Source organism: Lissotriton helveticus, chromosome 2_1 (genome assembly GCF_964261635.1).
Source record: "Lissotriton helveticus chromosome 2_1, aLisHel1.1, whole genome shotgun sequence".
Taxonomy (NCBI): domain Eukaryota; kingdom Metazoa; phylum Chordata; class Amphibia; order Caudata; family Salamandridae; genus Lissotriton; species Lissotriton helveticus.
Window position 1 is genome coordinate 1,623,306,806 of NC_136059.1, and position 21,870 is coordinate 1,623,328,675.

At 44.6% G+C, this 21,870-nt stretch overlaps 1 protein-coding gene across 3 annotated transcripts in view; it reads right to left on the reverse strand.

Moving 5' to 3' along the window:
• Positions 1 to 21,870, reverse strand: part of LOC144818802 (prostaglandin reductase 1-like) — a 330,315-nt gene that overhangs the window by 201,642 nt on the left and 106,803 nt on the right. For all 3 annotated transcript variants that reach the window (XM_078676574.1, XM_078676573.1, XM_078676572.1), the window contains exon 2: positions 3,842 to 3,957. In XM_078676574.1, coding sequence (XP_078532700.1) covers positions 3,842 to 3,947 — 106 coding nt within the window. In that variant the 5' untranslated portion in view covers positions 3,948 to 3,957. The remainder of the gene's footprint in view (positions 1 to 3,841; positions 3,958 to 21,870) is intronic.

Genomic DNA, 21,870 nt, shown 5'->3' on the forward strand with positions numbered 1-21,870 from the left:
GCCCCCAATGTTCACTTACGCATTGGCCTCGATAAACAATGTGGATAAAGTGATTGAACCCTCTGATGTCAGCAGGCTTCCATCCTAGCACCAACATCAACAAAGGAACCACACTGACCTCTAGGTACATTAAAGGGTATGTACACACAGTTTTTGCTTAAATCTAGTGCTAAATTTTACTCTACACAAAATAAAGCTGGAAAAATGCTTGCTAACTATCTCAAGGTTAAAAGAGAATGAACGAAAATTGAATCGATTGTCTCCTCTTCCAATACTACTCTTCACAAAGATGAAGATATTTTTGCTGAATTTACCAATTTTTACCAAAATCTCTACACTCCGGAGGCTCCTCCATTAACCTCTGACATTGATCATTATTTATCTTCTACCCCCCCCCCTCCGCTGTCTGATGTGGACTTTTCATCTTTAGACAAAGATATTCTTCCCAAAGACATTTTGGAGGCCATTCAAGTTCTTAAAAAAGGCAAAGCCCCTGGTCCGGATGGATTCTCCATAGAATTCTATTCTCATCTTTCCGCTTTTCTTGTTCCTAAACTTCACCAATTATTTTCATTCTTTATAGCTTCTCAGAAATCCGAGGGCTCCTTTCAGGAAGCTCTAATTTGTCTTCTTCCCAAAGATAACAAGGACCATACTTTATGTAAAAATTATAGGCCTATCTCTTTAATCAATTTAGATTACAACATTTTTGCCAAAATCTTAGCGCTGCGTTTGGATAAAATGTTTCCCCAACTCATTGGTAGAGAACAATGTGGTTTCATCAAAGGACGTCATCTCTCTGATATACTCGCCTTTTCTTTAATGTTCTTAGTAAATCTCATACTTATAATCATTCCTTGGCTGCTATCGCATTGGATGCTGAAAAAGCTTTCGATAGAGTTAATTTGTCATTTATGCTTTCCGCTCTCTCTTGGTTTGGTTTTGGCTCCAAATTAATTTCCTATATTTCTTTATTATATTCTTTTCCTAGATCTTCTGTTTTTGCTAATGTCCTTGTGTATTCTTCTTTTCCTCTTTTTAGAGGTGTTCATCAAGGTTGTGCTCTTTCTCCTCTTCTTTTTATTTTAGCATTAGAACTGTTTTTGTCAAAGATTAGATTGAATAAAGATATTACGGGTTTTCCTTATGGGGAGAATCATCTAAAGCTTTCTGCTTATGCAGATGACATTCTTTTATTTATCTCTCATCCTCAGACCTCTATTCCAGCTTTCTTATCTGAAGTTTCTTCCTTTGCAGCGGTCTCAGGTTATAAACTTAATGTAGATAAATGTGAAATTCTTCCTATTAATAAATATTGCTTTCATGCGGACTTTTTGGATTCTTCCTTTCACTGGAGTCCCTCTAAGATAAAATATTTAGGTCTCTGGTTTACTCCCTCCATTAAAGATACAGTAGCCTTAAATATTAAAAATTTGCAAACCACTTTATCGGATTGCACGACTAGATGGCGTCCTCTATTTCTGACTTGGTGGGGTAGGATGGACTCTATTAAAATGATGTTGGTCCCGATAATTTTATTTTTTCTTTCTCATCTTCCTGTCAATCTTCCAAAATCTTGTTATAAGAACATTTATTCTATCCTTTCTCGATTTTTGTGGCAAAGCAAAAAGGGCTAGGATGTCCTTTTCCAAACTCAAACGTCCTAAACATTTAGATGGAGTCAATTTTCCAGACTTTCTCTTATCATACTTAATTTTTTCTTTCCCATTCAGTTCCTTTCTTGTCAGATTCTACGTCAGATATTCCCTCTTCTCCGTTATGGGTTAAGGTTGAATCCTCCTTCTTTCACCCTATTACTTTTAAAGAATTTATTTCTCTATCACATATTCCACAAAAGATGTCTCTTCCTATTCTTAAAAATTCTAGGAAGCTTTTTCTTCCTCTTTTCTTGAATGGTTTTGATGATTGGGCTCGATTTTTATAATCTCCCATCTGGTACAATCCTCTTATTAAAATCAAAAAAATGGACTTTTTTCTGGAAAAATTGGCACTCTTGGTCTCTCTTGGACTCATCAACTTTTTCAAGATGGTCTTTGTATTCCTTTCTCATCTCTCCAGTCCAGTTTTTCTCTTCCTCCCTCCTTCCCTCCTAAATATAATCTATTGCGCATTGCTGTTCAAACTAGTTATAATTCCTTTCCTGACCCCTCTTCTCCTACTGTGTCTTCTCCTCTTACTATTCCTTTTCTCTTATCTTCTTCCTCAGCTTCACAAATGTACAAAAAATTACAAGACATACCTAATACTAGAGATAAATCTAGAATAGAACAAGATTGGGAAACTGATTTGGAAGACTTTTCCCATCTCATTATGGCGCAATATATGGAATAAATTAAGGAAATCTTCTAGAGCAGCTAATACCACTCAAACTTTATTTTTTGTTTATAACAGACTTTTAATCACTCCCTCCAAATGGCATACTATAGATCCTTCTATCCCTTCTACATGTTGGTCCTGCTCCAATACACATGCTGATCTCAAACATATGCTTTTCACATGTCCTTTAATCCATATGTTTTGGTCCAAAGTATGGCAACAAATTAATACCATTTGGTCCACCCACTTTCCATTTTCACTTACTCACATTTTTCTAGGTAGTCTGTCTGACATATGCTCTTCCCTTATTTCTAACACCTCCATTGTCGACCTTCTCTTAGCAGTGGCATTTCAACAAATCACTAAATCTTGGAAAAATGCATCAAATGTCTCTTTTCAAGCTTGGTGGTATGGTGTTTGCTTCAACTATAGACTAGATAGAGCATATGTATATCCCATTACACTTGCTATTAAACGTGATTTGTTATGGTTATCGATTGCTACCTTTTTAGACAACTCTGCTCGATCTCGTCCACTCCATACCCCTTCTACTGAAGAAGTACCAAAACCTCCATGATATAGTTCTCATAATATTGCTTAATTGTTGTAAATAACCGTTTCTTTCTTATTATATGATGTTTTTCTTGAAAGCTTTACATTGTTTTATGCTTGGTATGCATTTTTTTATATAAAGATGTTCTATATTTATCGCTTTCCCCCCTTTTTCTTTTTCTCTTTCCTCCCTATATTGCAATATATTATTTCTAGTGTGATTGCATTTTATTTCTATTGACATTGTACCGTAAGTTTCTTTTTTGCAATCTTTATTTTCAATAAAAATTTCTTTAAACTTAAAAAAAAAGGGTATGTACACATAAATGCAAATAATTACATTTCCTCTCCTGCGTAAGAAGTGGAAATACAATTCTGTGTTCTTTCTCACATACATTTTATGAGGGGTGGTGTGGTGTCTGTAATGCTGAATGGGGGCATTTTCATCAGAATCGGGCATTTTCATACTATGTAGCTCCTATCTGGTTTCCCATGTGCTGCTGTGGTGTACTAGAGGTGGGGGCTAGCCTCAGGCACCGATTCCAACACATCCTTCAGTGAATGAGGGCTGTTATGGAAGCTGTACCTGCCTCTGACACTAACAATTGTGTGTGTGTGTGTGTGTGTGTGTGTGTGTTGTGTCCTAATTTGATTATGCATAAATTTTCCAAGGGAATTGCACATGCACAACATGCATTTTATCTTGCAGCTGCATAATATCCAATGACACACGCACTATAATCACATTGTGGTTTCTATAATTGAGTCTCATTGGCCACCACACACCATATTGTTCAGCACCTCATGTATGAACTCCTTCTGCAACAAAAGAACTGTTGTTTCTAAAGAGTCTTGCTGGTCTTTGAAGGCCCAAGCATATCACATCACATAGGAGGGAAGAAATGGAGGAGGCTAACCATGCCAAAGGCAGCAACTGTATACTTTTACTCACCTCCATTTTTTATGTCCGGGAGCTGTCTCTCCACCAGTTTAAAATCGGATTGTTTAGGAAAGCCTTCAAAGTGCTTGATCAGCAGCCACGACCTTGATGCCACCATCTTGGATGACCTGTAGCAGAAAATATCATGTTATGGTAGCATAAACAAAGAATATACGGTGCACAACTCTATAAAAAGAACACTACTTGGTGCCTATTACGAGTTTAGCATTGGATTTGGATATTGCACCTAATGAAAGCAGTTTATCCAGGATTCGGAACTCACCAGTTGAGATAAATAGCACCAAATACAAGTTTGTACCTAAAAATGGGTATAGCCAGCAGCGGTTCCTCCGCAATGGCAGAGAAGCTTTGCCCCACTGGCTCAGAACCAGCAGCTGAAATATAATACAATATTTTATCATTGTTTTATCTTTTAGCTGCTGGCTGAGCCAGCTTGTGTTGGTGGTGGGCGGGTCCGGGCCATGGGAAGGAGGAGGAATGAAGTGGTATGTGTACTTCTATGTGTGTATGTCTGTTTGGCCGGCCATCTTAGGCCGGTCAAACAGACATGCATAGTCGGGTTTCTCCAACCCGACTGTATTGCACAGCCTGGTTGGAGAAACAGCACAGACTCTCTGGGCTTGAGCGAGCATTTAACTAGCCCTCTCAGGCCAATCCCCGTGCTGCTCTCATGCTATTGGTAGTAGCATGAGCGCAGTGCAGGGTTTGCACAGGGAGTCTCAGATGCTGTCCCAGTGCCTGCTGGGTCTTTCTGCACAAACGTCTTCATGTCCCAATATTCTGCAGTACCTTTCCCCCCATTAAGTTTTGGCATGTTTAACCTTCCAATGTCACTGGGGTAGAATTTGGAGGGTGCACATTTTATCACATCACATGTAATTAATACCATCCCTGCATGAACAGGCATTTTTTCAGAGGGGCGTAATTCGAGAAGATACTCGTAATCGAGGCCCTACAGTCTTAAAAGGGAAACATTCTGTATGTATGCTAGCAAAATGCCTTACCCAAAGGTGGTCTCAACACCACATAGGAAACCTATTTTTACACAATTTTCCTCCCCCAACACCCTTGAGCACTTTGTACTACTGCAAAAAAGTATGGGAGAATCACGTTCATTCAGCCAAATTTGATGCAACTAGATCAAGGTGAGGAGAAAAGTTATATAGCGGTTCCTAAAAAAGTTTTACGTTTTGACACCAACATCCCCGTAGGCCCCTTTCGCCTTTAAAATCAGAAAACCGGCTGAGTGAAAGTACATTGCCATGCGCCCTACTTTGGGACTTCGTGTCCCAGGATTCTCCTGCACACCAGATACTCCTGCCACAGGTGTGTGGTGGGGGGAGAGGCATTGAACCCTTCTTTCTTGGCCACAGCACTCTTAGGCGCATTTCATCTCCTGCTGCGTGTGACGCGCCCAGTTGCGGACCATAAAGAGGCTGGTTGGGCCACCCTCTAGTGACTGTGGAATCCATCGGAGTATAGCCAAGATGGGTATGTAAAAATCCTGTTACCCCTCCAGCCATGTTGTCTGCATGTATTTTTCACTATCACTCTACCAGACGGGAGCCTGGTTGATGAGGCTGGTGTATTAACCAAGAGAACTGTAGAAGCCCCCTCCAACCCCCACCCCAGAATTTTCATTGGTTGTTACAGGGGCAGAGGTTCATCATAATCCAGGTACCTCTCCCCTGATTTGGATCAACTGGCTATGAAAAAGAAAAATAAGTATTTGGGAGCAAAAAGAGATTAGCCGACTTGAAAGCTAACCCTATGGACAGTAATGCCACTTTAGGAAATGTGAAATCAGACAATGATGACTTTAACACTGACTTATCGTCCACAGACAGTTTCATAGAAGAATATGGAACCTTTATGACCGACCTTTATCCGAAAGTGGAAACATTTATCAGCAGTGATGTCGGAGGTTTATATGATAAAAGATCCCCATCAGCTGGAAAAATAAGCCCAGTGGTTGGTGGGACATATACATCTCCGCAACAGCCCAGCATGGCTTCTGGAGAGCATACTGCCCTGCCTCCACATCCCAACCCTCAAAGAATTTTTCAACATACACACAAATCATAAATGTTTAAGAATGTGGGACAAGGTAGACTCTTGAATACTGTATTCAGAGGATCAACTGAGAAGGATATATCCCTAAGTGAGATAAGGGTTCTGATTCTATGGGTCTCTCCTTCAGCGAGGCCAATCTACACAGGAAACCTGGGAAGGAAATAGGAATCCTCATACTAGCCCTCACATTAGCAAACCAAAGCCAATAAATAGTGTACACCTTCTACCAGAATCTTCACCTTTAGTAGCTGTCCCTACTAGAGTTCAACCGTTGAGATCAGGGGTAAGTGAAACTACCCTTCAGCTTAAAAATAAAGTTGTTCATTGGTGTAAGACAAGTAGGAGGAGGGAATTATCTAGCCCCACACATTATTATGGTTAGAAGAACAGAATGGGTCAGCAGTAGGGAGAAAGAGTATGCGTTATAATTTTTGATCAACCAAATGTCGCTGGCCGTCTTATGCAGCAAGTCCATCAGAGTAATTCTTCACTGTCTAGGATTAAGGTTAAGGTATTCCCGTTAGGTTACTTCTATCCACTGCTAGCTGAATTTAATGGGGCAATCATTAGAGGCAATTAGGGAGTTGCCCAAACCAGCAGGCCACAGCCTTGCAGTTATCAAACAGATTTGAAACCCTTAATTCTCTCTATAGTAAGGACTGATTGAATGTTTCCAGCAGAACTCTCTTAACTCTGCAGTAGGTGATTGCCAAATGAGCTATGTTCTACTGCGGGACAGAAATTAAATACACTTAAGTGCCTGAGCTGGAATATAGTTGGCCTAGGAAAAAAAGAAATCAGGTACAACATGGTCTAATTTTATTAAAAGTTATAATATTGTTGGGCTGCAGGAAACAGCTAATTCCCTTTGCAAAATGTTAACAAATATTCTGAATGCTGCTTGCAAGGTGGGCATTCCACTATCCTGATCTAGATTTGATATTGTGCCTGTCTTTAAAAAAGAGCAGAGGGATAGCCCGGATGCTATAAGTCAATACTGCTTATTGACTCTGCAATCAAGGTTATGGGACGAGGCATCCTTTCTAGGTTAACCACTTGGATGGAAGAAAATAATATACTGTCTGACCTGCAATAGGGTTTTAGATCAGACCAAGGCCCTTTGGATCAGTGCTTAAACCTATAGACGATAATGGGGACAGTTGCAAAGGATGGCCCGCTCCATATGGCGCTCATGGACCGTACCAAACTGAAGAGGAGCCAATTGTGACTCCGTCAAACTGCACAGCCGTGCCTTCAAATAAGTCCAATAAATCAAACTTATGTTCTACTTCAATTAATCCAGGTTTAATCCATTTGTATCAATCTTTTTTGTCCTTTGTTTTCTTCGATTTATTTTACTCATTTCATTTCTTGGTCAACCTTTTTCCACAACAGAGGAGAAAAGTATTTCCACAGGTCACAATTTATTCAAGAACACCCAAAGCATTTCGGGATTACCCTTCGTCAGGGGTTGTTTAGGAAAACAATTATACACAACCATCAATAAAATCCAACTTCTAAGTAACAGTACATAGGCATCAGGCCAAGTGTAAAGCGTCATATCTCAGTGCTATCTACTACGGTAATAAAAATGTTTTCAATGTTCCGCTGCTCATTAGTCCTTAGGGGCGATACCGCCGGTGTGTGAGTAGTGTGCAACCCCACCCCCATTTGTAATGTTAAAGCTCCCTTGAGCAGTTGGCTGACAAGCCTGGGACCCCGCACCTGCGCGCCTGAGTGGTACTAAACCTGGTAGATATTTGGCAGCCACCGGCAACTCCAGAACACGGCCTATCCCTGCTGACGAGGGGTGATACCCCGAAACACGTGTCCAGGGATGGCGAAGACAGCGAAGATAGCAGAGAATCGAAAGAAGATGCATCGCGGAACACGTAACTACATTAACCATAGTCCTTAGGGGCGATACCGCCGGTGTGTGAGTAGTGTGCGACCCCACCCCCATTTGTAATGTTAAAGCTCCCTTGTGCAGTTGGCTGACGAGCCTGGGACCCCGCACCTGCGCGCCTGAGTGGTACTAAACCTGGCAGATATTTGGCAGCCACCGGCAACCCCAGAACACGGCCTATCCCTGCCGACAAGGGGTGATACCCCGAAACACGTGTCCAGGGATGGCGAAGACAGCGAAGATAGCAGAGAATCGAAAGAAGATGCATCGCGGAACACGTAACTACATTAACCATAGTCCTTAGGGGCGATACCGCCGGTATGCGAGTAGTGTGCGACACCACCCCCATTTGTAATGTTAAAGCTCCCTTGAGCAGTTGGCTGACGAGCCTGGGACCCCGCACCTGCGTGCCTGAGTGGTACTAAACCTGGCAGATATTTGGCAGCCACCGGCAACCCCAGAACACGGCCTATCCCTGCTGACGAGGGGTGATAACCCGAAACACGTGTCCAGGGATGGCGAAGATAGCAGAGAATCGAAAGAAGATGCATCGCGGAACACGTAACTACATTAACCATAGTCCTTAGGGGCGATACCGCCGGTGTGCGAGTAGTGTGCGACCCCACCCCCATTTGTAACACTAAATATTGTAACTCTACATTCTGTGAGTAACACAAGCAAATTAATACGAATGTCAAGGTTATATTTCCATATTGAATCAATGATCACGTAACCAATCGCTAATGTCCAATTAGTCCACAGAATAATCCTTGGTGTTATGTATAATCAACATATATCTGTGACGAGGAAACGTCTCTCCTGAGTGTTCTATGCAATTCACCCTGTGTTTAATCCACTTTTTCCATTTGTCCGTGCTCCATATTCAACATGGGTGCAATCTCTCCGTTACGTCAGCTTGTGATCGAGTTAACAGAAGTAAAATTATGGATGCTCCTTTTTAACATGGGAGTTGATAGAAAAATATTCAATGTTTTACAAGATTTACATAAGGATATAGCAGCTGTGGTAAGATATGACATAGATGGGAGTTTATCCACAACATTTAAGCTTCTGTGGTGGGTGAGACCCGGGTTATTTTGGCACCTCTCCTTTTTACCCAGTATATTAATGATTTGTGTTCAACATTATGCGCAGCACGTAAAGATATTCCACTGTGGCAGCCCATCTCATCCCGCACTACTGTACGCCAACAAGGCAGTGTTAATAGTGGGAAACGCTGTTGGCTTGCAGCAGCTCCTTGAGTCTTTTGTTGCTTTTGTGAATAGTTTGGATTTAAGCACCAATTATTATAAAGCACACGTATTGATATTGGGACCCAGGGGCACTGGATATATAAAGTGCATCTTATAGGGGTGTGGGATCTCCACGGCGAATACTTTCTCCTATCTTGGTGTCTTAGGGGATGGAAAAAGGTACATTGGTACTTTTAGTGACAAGTAAAAGAAATTTGATTGCCAGGGTGTGTAAGTCTGTGTTCGACTTCCTCTGGACTGGGCAAAAAACCAATTGAGCCTCTTATTAAAATATATCTCACAAATGAATTTTTATGGTGAGTTATAGCAGTCATATTGGGGGGTATAAAGATGCCTCTGAGGTGGCCGTATTCCATGGTTAAGGTACATTAAGTCCTCATTCACAGCACTAGGACACCAAGATCTGTGAATGTTTCCTGACCGGATCATTCATGCTGACTTACAATGGGCTAAAGCACACTACATGTCCCTAGCACAAGAAAAGAGAGAAATGTGGCAGATGTGTAAACCATCTGTACATGCGTATGTTACGCTGATTTCCTCAGTGTTCACTGAACCACACCTCACAGTGGTTACAAACCATCTCCACAATTTCTGTGTACTAGATTTAGATTAAACCTATTGCTCTGCCTTCTGGCTGAACCTTGTGAGTAGAATAAAGTTTGAAAACGTAGGGCCACGCAGTTGTGACTCCTTCTCAGCTCAAGATAACATGACTTTGTATTGTTTTGTTAGCACTATAGAGTTCTTCGACAAAGGAATATTTCACCGTTAATGGGAGGAAAACAATGTACCAGAGCGAAATTGATATTTTACACATTAATTTGTATATTTTTAGGTAGATTGCTTTTTTTTTTTTAATTGGGACTGTGTATTGGGAGCTGGTCCATTGAACAGGGATTAATTACACTTTATTAGGAATTAGTTGAACTGCCCCCCTTTTAATAATGAAAGCTGGTTTACCTTCAGTGTATTTTTTTGTTATCGATTATGTGTCTAGAAATGTAATTGAAGCGAATGTATGACGTTACAATGCATACATTTACAATGCATGCCTTTACAACGCAGTTTTTATATCGAAACATCCTTTACGACGCAATATTTTACATAGCATGCCATTACATCGCATTTTCAGAAACTACCTTTACAACACATTACAATACATCTCAATGTACCTATACAATGCATACCATTACATTGCATTTAAGGTAAGTATTGGATAGTATAGGGCAGTGGTTCCCAAACTTTTTTTACCTGTGGCTCCCCTGACCTAATCGGCAGTTGGCCGTGGCTCCCCACCATTTTTTTACCGGTGGGTGGGTGGGTCTTGTGTACCTCCTGTTATCTTCCTTAAAGTATTTGGGACGCAATGAAGGTATTATAATGGTTGGAATGCTTGAATTATTAATCTCATCCACTGGCAATCACTTTGGCTGCATCCCAAATCCATCGTTTTTTTCCCCAACAGAGTGCCTGGTCCCAAACCCTTATTTATGCCAGCTGCTGCTTTCAGTACCTTTTGGTATTGAGACCCGCTCCGAGAAAATGGAACATTGAGTTTGGACTGTCGTAATCAGTATCCCCAGCCTTATTTTTACACTAAAAAGGTCTGTCCTTCCATCTGTGTGGCCGTCTATATCCAAACATTCAACCATTTGCACACCTATCCACCATATATCCTTCCATCCATCATTTCACTCATCCATCCCTCCATCCACCCTTTCACTCATCCATCCATTATTCATCTACCCACCCTTTCACCCCATCTATCTGTACAATCATCCATCCATCCACTCTTCCACCCAGCCATCCATTCACTCATCCATCCATCCACCCATTCACTTACTCATCCATTCACCGTCATTTATCCTTCCACCCATTCACCCTTTCATTCATTCATCCTCCCTTTCTCTCTCCATCCCCCTTTCACTTATCCATCCATCTACCCACCCATTTACTCATCCATTCATGAATCCATCCATTGATCCTATTACTCATCCATTCTATCACTCATCCAACCATCCGTTCACTCATCCATCCACCTTTTCACTTCACTCATCTATCCATCCTTTTGTCCATCTACCCCCTTTCACTAACTCATCAATCCTTACATCCACCTTTTCACTCATCCATCCATTCACCATTTCACTTATCAACTCATCCATCCACCCATTCACTTGCCCAACATCTATCCTTTCATTCATCCACCCATCCTTTCATACCATCCACCAATTCACTTGCCCATCAGCTGCCCTTTCACTCATCCATCCATCCATCCTTTCACACACCCATCCACACTTTTACCCATCCATCTACCCTTCCACCCACACATCCATCTATTTACCTTTTCTCTCATCCATACTTCCATTCATTCACTCACTCATCCGTCCAATCCTTTCTTTCATTATCTATCCATTCCCCCTTTCATTCATGCATTCATCCTTTCAGTAATCCATCCAGCCATTCACACATTCCTTCACTTATTTACTCACCCACCTTTTCACATTATGAGCTGAGCCTTTGTCTGCAGAGTTGCAGGCAGAAGAGGCCCATCAAGAATGAACTACAGCAAGGGGTGGGCTGGTGGAGAGTTCACTATGCCCCTGCACATAGGCAGACTGAAAACGTAGAAGTCATGCATGATGCACAGTGCCAGGATGTGAGGTTACTGTAACATGGTGTTGTATTCAGGGCTTTAAGTGGTGTAAAAAAACTGGGGGGTTTCTTCAAATGGAGTGTTTGATGTAATTAAGAGCGCAGTTTAAAACACCTAGGCTAAAAATCTGCTCTTAGCATAGTGTTCCGCCTCACTGGAATTGTGTTGTTTCTGTCATTGCATCCAGATATATAATACAGCAAGTATCATTACACCTCAACAAGCCAGGACTATTGGCTTTGTCTATGGTTGCTAGTTCCTTAAAAAAAAAAAAAAGAAAAAAAAAAAAAAAAAAAAAGCAACCATGGCTTTGTTGAATACAATATTGAAAATACTTCAGTTCTAAAATGACGGGACAGTGAGAGAACGATAACCGTTCTTTTTAACTTGTTTTAGATGCTTCTTTGAATGAAGTTTTTTCTAACGTTGCAGTGTGGGCGTTTTACTTTTTATCGTACAGAATGCCCTTCTGTACCCTGAGGCAGGAGGAGGCCGCCACATGGTGTCACACACCCAGACTGCCCCATTGTCATTCTGTATGTGGCAATCAGCGGCATACTGAAGGACAATTGGCGGGAGGGGCTGCTCCTGTGCTCTTGGAGGAGTGCGAGGCGGCTCCATCAGCGGGGGTGAGGTCTCTCACTGGGGAGCATCTGCATCGACTGCTGTATCATTTGCTATGTGGAGACGGACTTTGATACATTAAATCGAGAATTAACTACCCCATTTGAAAAGATTTGTAAGAAAGCGTTGTTACATCTTCGAATTTGTGAGTCAGGGAATCCTTTAAAGTTAACGAGGACCCCATTTCCACAACCTGCGGCTGTGAAAATAACTAACCTAGCAGGGTACTTCAGTGCAGCAGGATATTTCTATGTACCGGTATCAGCATTATGAAATTAACTCTTTGATCCGGATTTTTTCATGATAGACATATGCGACTACACTATTGAGGGTACTCAAGATATGAAACCCATGTCCTGAGGAAGGTCTCCTACACGAAAGAACAGAGACCGAAACGTCGACTGTGGCTTTATCTACCACTGAATGTTTAATGAATTTTGTGTTTGGTAGAAAGCTCAAGCAATTGATGTAACTAAGGCTGTGTCAATTAATGGTTTTTCCCTTTTGCGTCTTTGCTTTTCATCTTGTACCCAACCTTTTAACTTGTTTTGAAAAAGAAAAAAGATTAAATATCCTTTGTTTATACACACCTGCTCTTTAATCTTTTTGTTTGCTCTCTCTCCTTACTGATTACTCATGAGTAACAGCGTTTGAATATATATCATTTCTGGTGTTGCATAAATAGCATTAGTGGATCTAAATCATCACTGAATCCACACGATTGCGTTTTATAAGTGATCAAAAAATTCCTATTATCATTAAAATCCCTTGAAGGTATTCTTACCCCATCATCTCACAGGGGAGCAGCGCTGCTCCCTGTGATGGCCAAAATTACAGATAAAAGGCGTAGGGACGGTCCGTGGAATTTACGGACGGTTGGTCACCCTAGTGTGCGCGGCGCCCCTGGCACCTCATTACGGCGCACCGGGGTGCCGCGGCGCACAGTTTGGGAACCACAGGTATAGGGGTAATAATTACTATTCTAACTCCAGTGAGTGCAACAGTAGGGTAAGTGTTGGATAGTGTAGGGGTAAAAATTACTATTCTAACTCCAGTGAGTGCAACAGTAGGGTAAGTGTTGAATAGTGTAAGGGTACTATGCGCTGTAATGGTATGCGTTGTAATGACTTGCGATGTAACACCTGTGTTGTAGTGACTTGCATTGTAATGACATGCATTGTAGTGACATACAATGTAATGGCTGCGTTGTAATGACATGCTATGTAAAGGATGTTGCGATGTAATGACTGCTATGTAAAGTTAGTGTGATGTAATGACTGCATGGTAAACGTTGCTTCCCAATTGAAGCTAATGACATTGCTGTGTTATTGTTCTAGTAAATGTTGAATGTAGATTGATATTTGTTATTTGGAAATATTCATTTGACTCAGTTTGATTGTTTTTAAATTGTTTTTTTGTGGTTTTAAGTACTGAATAAAGAAACTGAAATGAATTTACATCATATAAAACAGTCTTGTAAAAGTAAATTGCATTTGACGCAGTAAGAAAGGACATATTTTTTGTCATGGGTAGCCCCCCTTTTTCTCTGCCTTGTTTTGCTGGATATAGGGCTCTGTGTGCTACATTATAGCTAATCAGTGGGATAGTACGTTTTATTGTTCTTCAAATTCACCCAAATGAACACAATATCCACACATACATATAAAATTAAGTTGGACATAAGCACATGACATGCCTGTCAATATAATCCAAAGGGGTATCGGCATACAGGACATTATCACATGTACATGGAAAATGTTATGGCTCTTTGATTAAGAATGAGAACATAAAGTGCGCTCTATGCAAGATGCGCCTCGTATATGAGCTAGAAAGCGGTTATTGGGTCCAGATCCACCAGCATATACTGCAAAGTGTTTATGTTTTTTATAAAAGGTTGGGGCGTAATGGGCACCATATATTGTTTGGTCTTGGAAGGTGGTGGCAGACCTGTGTATATCTGTAGTTGCTCATTACAATACACCAAGGGCCATATATCCAAGGTGAAGTATCGCCGCTTTTTCGGCGAACTGTGCCGAGAAAGCGGTGATACTTCTAGCGCCCTATTAACAAGGGCATGCTAACGCCTGCATCAAGCCCACTTTGCATGTCAGCGAGAAACATCTCTAATGTCATGCAAAGTGGGCGTTCCCACGTCCAACCACATGTAAAATGTGGTTGGAGGTGGTAACACCCTTACCAAGGCAGGCGTTGGGAGTAGGAGACCTGCGATAAACTCGTTTATCACAGGTCTCCCAACGCCTGCTCTGATCAGGTGTTAGGCATTGATAACATGGGGGTGTGGATCATAAAGCTGAATCCACCCCCCCATATTATCAAGCCACACATTAGCGCGTGACAATGCTTGTTTTCACTCGCTAATGTTCCCTATCGCCGGATTTAATATCGCCTACGTGTTACGCGTTGATAATGACGCTCTAACACGGCGAAAAAATCCGGCGATAGGGAAATGTGCGATGTGCGTTTTTAACGCACATCTTGGTAATATGGCCGCAGTCCGCCAACTACATTTCTTGTGTTGACGCTCTACGTCTACCCTGATATTTTGACATTTGTCACTTTGCCAACAGGCGGGCCAATGCCACTAGTGTCCAACAGGCTGTGCTAATTTGATTGCATCCAGCCGAGCACCATCACCCTAGGATCTACTGCTATAGTCTCCCCCTGAATGAGAGCTCCCTACACACCTCTAGAAGGGGTATGTGTGGGAGAAGCTTCAGGCAAAATGCAGGAATTCCGTTTCCAAAGCAGTGAGACTGAGCGGTTAACCATGTCGTCCAGACCAGAGACTAGGCAGGGTGTGGTACATAGGGCTTTAAGTTGGATGAAAAAAAGAAAAAATGGGGAAGGATATCTAAAAGGGGTGTGGGCTATGGCATGACTTTAAACATAAACTAAACTTCCGTGATGTCCATAGTTTGGACTCAAACAGTATTTTGGTCCCTCTGTGAGACTTCTGTTATTGCATCCGGATATATAATACAATAACTAACATGTACGTAAAAACAGCCACTAGTATTGGCTTTATCATTGGTTGTCTGTGGGCCTACAGAGAGGCCAACGATTGGATGACCATGTATACTGAACAACTGATTTACCCGCTGACAGGCACAGTGAGAAACTTACACTGCTTTCTGCCTCACCTCCAGAGCTCCCACTGGTGGCAGTAATAAACACCTCGAGGTGACTCAGTTTAAAGTATGCACTATACAAGGGTAATATGCAGCATGAAAAAAAAAAAAATCACAATATCCTGGAGACACTCTTATCGAATGCAAGATTAAGTAAAACATGAAAAATAAATAGGAACTTAGGGCCAGATGTAGGTATCCAAATACCGGTCGGTAACGGCCGAAAATACAGATTTTCGGCCGTTACCGACCGGTATTTGGATACTGAGATGTAGGGCAATAAAAAATATAGATTCGGTAATTTTACCGAAATCGGTAAATTTACTGAAATCTGTAAAATTACCGCATCTGTATTTTGAAATGTAGGTAGCACTGTAAACAGTGCTATAGGGCTTTAAGGATTCGTTATTTACCACCAACTACTAGTTGGTGGTAAATAACAAATTCCTATGTAAATGCAAATATGTGCATTTACACATGTGCCATGTGACAGACATGCATGCCCTTAGGGCATGTATTTGTCCCACATGGCACACAAGCACTAATCAGGGGTGCAACAGGGTGTCAAAGTGACACCATGCCACCCTTGACTTTTTCGGTATTTACCAAATCGGTAATTACCGATTCGGTAATTGACATTCATTCCTATGGGCCTCCAGGCCCATAGGAATGAATAGCAAATACTGAATCGGTAATTACCGATTCGGTAAATACCGAATCTTACCTATTCTGTATTTTTTACCGAATTATTATCTACATCCCAAATACCGATTCTGAAATACTGAATCGGTAAAATTCGGTATTTTAGAATCTGTATTTTTGCATTACCTACATCTAGCCCCTAATCACTGACATGTATTACCTTAACGTTTTTTTAGCATAGCTGCCAAGGTTTCAGATGGCTATGTGTGACATTTTCAGAAGGTCAGTGTACTTATGAGTGACATTTCAACAACTAGGAGTGACTCCTATGCGCGAGCAAAACCCAACAACGAAGACGAGGGAAACATATAATAAATTAAATTAGAGCAACAAGAAAATTGCCCGGTTACTCACCGGTAATACTCATTACTCCGAGACCGGGTCTCCCCGTCCCATTCCTTAACAGTGAGCAGCTAGTCTGCTCCACAGAAAGCTAGTACCTAGCAGAGCTTTTTGCCCCTCCCCCAGTATGGCGTCACCATCATGTGACAATAAAGGGGGAGGTGCGGCAGAGAAACTTCCTGAGAATACCAAAGAAAAAAGCCAGAAACGAAACAATCACCCCAAAACCAAATAGAGGGATGGAGGGAAGGGCTCAGGAATGGGATGGGGAGACCAGGACTCGGAGTAATGAGTATTACCTGTGAGTAACCGGGCATTACCTCCTCGTCCAGTCTCCCCGTCCCATTCCTTAACAGTGAGCCCATACCCAAGCACACAGTGATTGTAAGAAAAAACAGACCAAAAGGTGCAAGAAAAAGAAGTCCATTTAATCAACAGAAAACAGTACATATCACAAACCATGTACCGCAGACAGGACATGAGCACCAAAGGCAGCAGAGGTCGCCATCCCCAAATGAAGACGATAATGCGAAACAAAAGAATGGGGAGTGGCCCAAGTGGCAGCATTACACATGTCCCGCAAGGAGGCCCCTTTGAACATGGCCCAGGAGGAGGAAATGCCCCTGGTCGACCACCCCCAACAGAAAAAGGGAGAGGACAGTGGGCAGACTCGTAAGCAGAATCCACAGCACCCCTGACCCAACGGGACAAGGTGGACAAAGAAGGACGAAGACCTATCCCAGAGAGGCCAAAGGTGACAAACAAGGAATCAACCTTACGGAAACTAGAGGTCCGCTCCAAGTAGATGCGGAGAGCCCACAGCACATCCAAAGAATTGAGGACCACCTCCACAGGAGAGGCAGGATCCAGAAAAAAGACCGGAAGAACAATATCCTCCCGACAGTGAAAGGAAGACAACACTTTAGGCAGAAAAAACTGACTGGGACGGAGAAGGACCTTGCCAGCACAAAAGCGCAAAAAGAGGGGAGAAGCCATCAAAGCCCCAATCTCACCAACCCTCCGCCCAGAAGCAATGGCCACCAGGAAAAGGACATTAGCAGAGAGGTACTTCAGGGCCACGGAGTCCAAAGGCTCAAAAGGGGGGGCCCTCAAAGCCTGGAGAACCAAGGGAAGACCCAAAGGAGGCACAGGAGGGCGTGAAACAGGACACTGAAGCAAAAAACTCCTCAGAAGACGAGCCACCAACGGGGAAACAGAGGACACAGAAGAACCCCGAAAGGCAAGAATGGCAGCCCACTGCAAACGCAGGGAAGAAACCGCAAGCCCCAAGACGAAACCATCCCGCAAGAAGTCCAACACCCGTACAGCCTCACTGGAGGCAGAAGCGAGACCCCTCCCAAGACACCAGGAGGAGAAAAACTTCCAATGACGGGCATAGGACCTCAAGGCGGAAGGGCGCCAATACAGCCGAAGACAAATGCGCAACCCCCACAGAGCAACCCTGACCCAGCAAACTCAACCTCTCAAGTGCCAAACCCCCAGCCGGAGGCGGCGCAGGGAGGCAATCCCGAGAAGAGGAGCCCTCAGAGGGGAGGGACACAGGGGAAATCTCCAATGTGGGCAAACAGACAAGGTCAGCAGAAGGGGAAACCAAGTCAGACGAGACCACTCCGGCACCCCCAGGAGAACCCCCGCCTGAGCCAACCGAATCTTCCTGAGGACCCGCGGAATCAAGGTAAATGGAGGGAAGGCAAACAGCAGCCCCGTAGACCACGGAATCGAGAAAGCATTGGAGGCCCACGCCAACCGGGAGGGAACGAGGCTGCAAAACAGAGGAAGAAGAGCAGAATCCTCCGAAAGATCCAGCCAAGGACGGCAGAACCTGAGGACAATTTGATCTAACAGATCCGGGGACAGACACAGAGACACCGAGGAGGGGAACACCCTGCACAAAGAGTCCGCAGGCCCATACTCCTTCGCCGTCAGAGACAAGAGATGCAACTCGGCCCAATGCCCGATCTTCCGGGAGAGGAGAAACAGAGACCGACACATGCCCCCTTGGCGATTGATATAAGCACAAACCACCTGGTTGTCAGCCTGCACCGAGACCGCTTGACTCCGAAGGAGAGGAGCGAACAACTGAAGAGCCAACCAAACCGCCCTCAACTCTTACCAGTTGGAGGACTGGAGGGACTCGAAACGGGACCTCCAACCCTGAGCCCTGGAGGCACCCAGCACGGCACCCCAACCCAAGGCACCGGCGTCCATGGACAGCACAACCACAGACCGAGTAGGAAGGAGACCAAACCCCCGTGAAAGAGACTGAGGGGACAACCACCACTAGAGATCCGCCCGAATCCCCGCAGAGATAGGAATCAGAGTCTCGTAAACCAGGGAGGTAGGATCCCAGTGCGACAGGACATGATGCAACAGGGGATACAGACGCAGCCTGGCCCAAGGGAGGAGACGCAAAGTGGACGCCATCTCTCCCTGACTCCGCAACCATAGACGGGCGGACACGAGGGACTGGGACAGAAGCCAAGAAAGGTGACAAAACAAAGTCAATTGGCACTCCAGGGAGAGGAACAACATACCCAGATCCATAAGGAAGAGAGCCCCCAGGAACTTCAGGGACTGGGGGGGCACCAGGGAGGACTTCCGGCGGTGGATGAGGAACCCAAAAGAACCCAGGAGAAGACACACCTTGGCCACACCCGACAGAGCCAGAGAAAAAGAAGAAAAGACAATCAACCAGTCATCCAGATAGGGAAACACCTGCAGCACCCTGGAATGAAGAATACCCACCAGAGGGGCCACGAGCTTGGCGAAAACCCTGGGCGCCGAGGAAAGGCCGAATGGGAGCACCCCGAACTGGGAGTGAAGGGAACCCACAGTAAACTGGAGAAACCGCTGGCCCGCCGGATGGACAGGAACGTGCAGATACGCATCCATCAGAGCCAGGGATGCCAGGAAGCCACCTGGAAGCACCAGAGGCAGGATGGACTGCAGAGACACCATCTGGAATGCACGATGGAGAACGAAGCGATTGACCCACTTCAGATCCAAAACAGGACGCACAACTGAAGTAGCCTTCTTGGAGACCAGAAAGAGGACCGATTAGCAACCCTCGGCCCTTCCCAGAGGAGGAACCCCCACAACAGCCTCCTTCTCCAACAGAAGCCGCACACCCGCCAGCAACGCCTCCCGACGCAGAGGAAGACGGGGCAGGGGAATCAGAATGAAACCCGGAGGAGGAGGAGAGGAAAACTCCATTCAGCAACCCTCCGACACAGTCTGAACTGCCCAGGCATCCGGAACTGACAACCACTGGGACAGGAAGAACTGGAGGCGACCACCAACAGGCAAAGGCAGATAGACATTGGGAAGAGGAGGAAGCGGTGGCAGCAACACCGGTAGGGGCACGGGACCTGGCACCCCCAGGAGCCCCCTGGCCACGACAGGGCCGCAAAGTACCCCGAGCAGGAGGCCCAAAGGTACGGCGGCAGCCAAACCCACGTCCCCGAGAAGGAGGGCGGACAGGAGCCACAAGCACGTGGCACCATGAGCACGTCCATGGGAACCCACAAAGGGCAACCCAAGTAGGACCGACCACTGAGAAGACCCAGCCTACCAGGAACGCATCCAGGCGAGACGCCTTGCAGCAATTGAAGCTGCAGAAGCAGCGCAGTGGAACACAGAGGGACAACAACCAGTGCACCTGCAACACCAGGAGGGCCAAGAGAGAGGAGGCATCCACACCATCCCGCAAAAGAAAAGCCAGGGCCCGGACCATGCCAGCGGAACAGGCCCTCGCCCCGACAAAAAAGCGGGAAGCAGCAGAGGAACGCCACACCGCCCCCTCAACACGCCCACCACAGCGACAGTAGGAAGGGCGCCCCCACATAAGAACCAAAACCGTGAGGAAAGGCTAGCAATCAAAACGCCAACCAGGACGGAAGTAAGAGCGCACACAGATGAAAAAGTCAGAGAGCTCCACACCCTGAACAAATAAACCAACAGCTAGCCGAGCCCGGAAGGCAGCAGCAACCTCCACAGGAAGAAGCAGGTGCAAGGATGCATAGAGGTGCATGCTGAGAGCACCGTCACACTGCCTGCAGTGCAGCAAGCAAACATGGCGCTGGACAGAACAGACTACATCGCGAGAGATGTCCGACGTGCGTACACTGAGACATCCATGTGAGGCACACGTAGGTGAAGAGGCATCCAGCGCCACGGCAGCAACGCAAGAGAGAAGGACACAAAGCAGCCACAGAGGACGGGACCCAAGAAAAAGAGACCCACCCGGAAAGGCATGAAGTCCCGAGGCCCTGTCCCCACACGGGAAACAGGGGGCGGACGCTGAAAAAGTGTCCGGCTGCCCAAAAACATCCCCAGGGAGCTGAGCACCCTGCAGGAAACACAGCCGAAAACCCCCGCCCGCTACAGCAGGGCACATCGGGACCGGCATTGAGAGGAACGGCCGCTAGAGCAGGCCGAGGAGGCACAGGTGCATACCGCCATATATCCCAAAAGCAAGCAGCAGCCAAAAAAGAGGCACAGGCGGCCGCTAGAGCGGACCGCACAAGTGACAGGCCACCCCTCACTTTTTTTTTTTTTTTTAAATGAAATGCATATAAATCTTAGAATAGAGAATGCTGGCATCGATCCCGCTACCTCCCGCATGCTAAGCGAGCACTCTACCATTTGAGCTAAGTCCCCTGTATTACATGAAGGCGGAGCCACTATGTGCAGGGATCAAACCTCCGGCAGTCACACATGCAACAAAAAGGAAAAAAGGCGGCCGCTAAAGCAGGCTGCCACACCAACAACAAAGCAGAGAGAAAATTTACCCCCAACAGCTCCTGCTAGGACATCAGTAGACTGCGAACGCAGAAAAAAAAAAAAAAAAAAAAAAAAAAGAACAGGAAGTTTCTCTGCTGCACCTCCCCCTTTATTGTCACATGATGGTGACGCCATACTGGGGGAGGGGCAAAAAGGTCTGCTAGGTACTTAGATGTAGGACACCAAATACCGGTCGGTAACGGCCGATTTCTGCCGTTCCCGACTGGTATTTGGTGTTTGACATGTAGGGGGCCTTTTATTTACAGAATCGGTAAATTTACAGATTCTGTAAAATACCGATTCGGTAAATTTACTGAATCGGTAAATCCAGATGTATGTGGCATTTCATACAGTGCCACAGGCCATTACCGATTCGTTATTTACCATGTAATACAATTGCATGGTAAATAATGAATTCCTGTGTACATGCACATCTGTGCATGTACACCTGTGACATGGAGGATGATACGTATATATTGGGCTTCTATTAG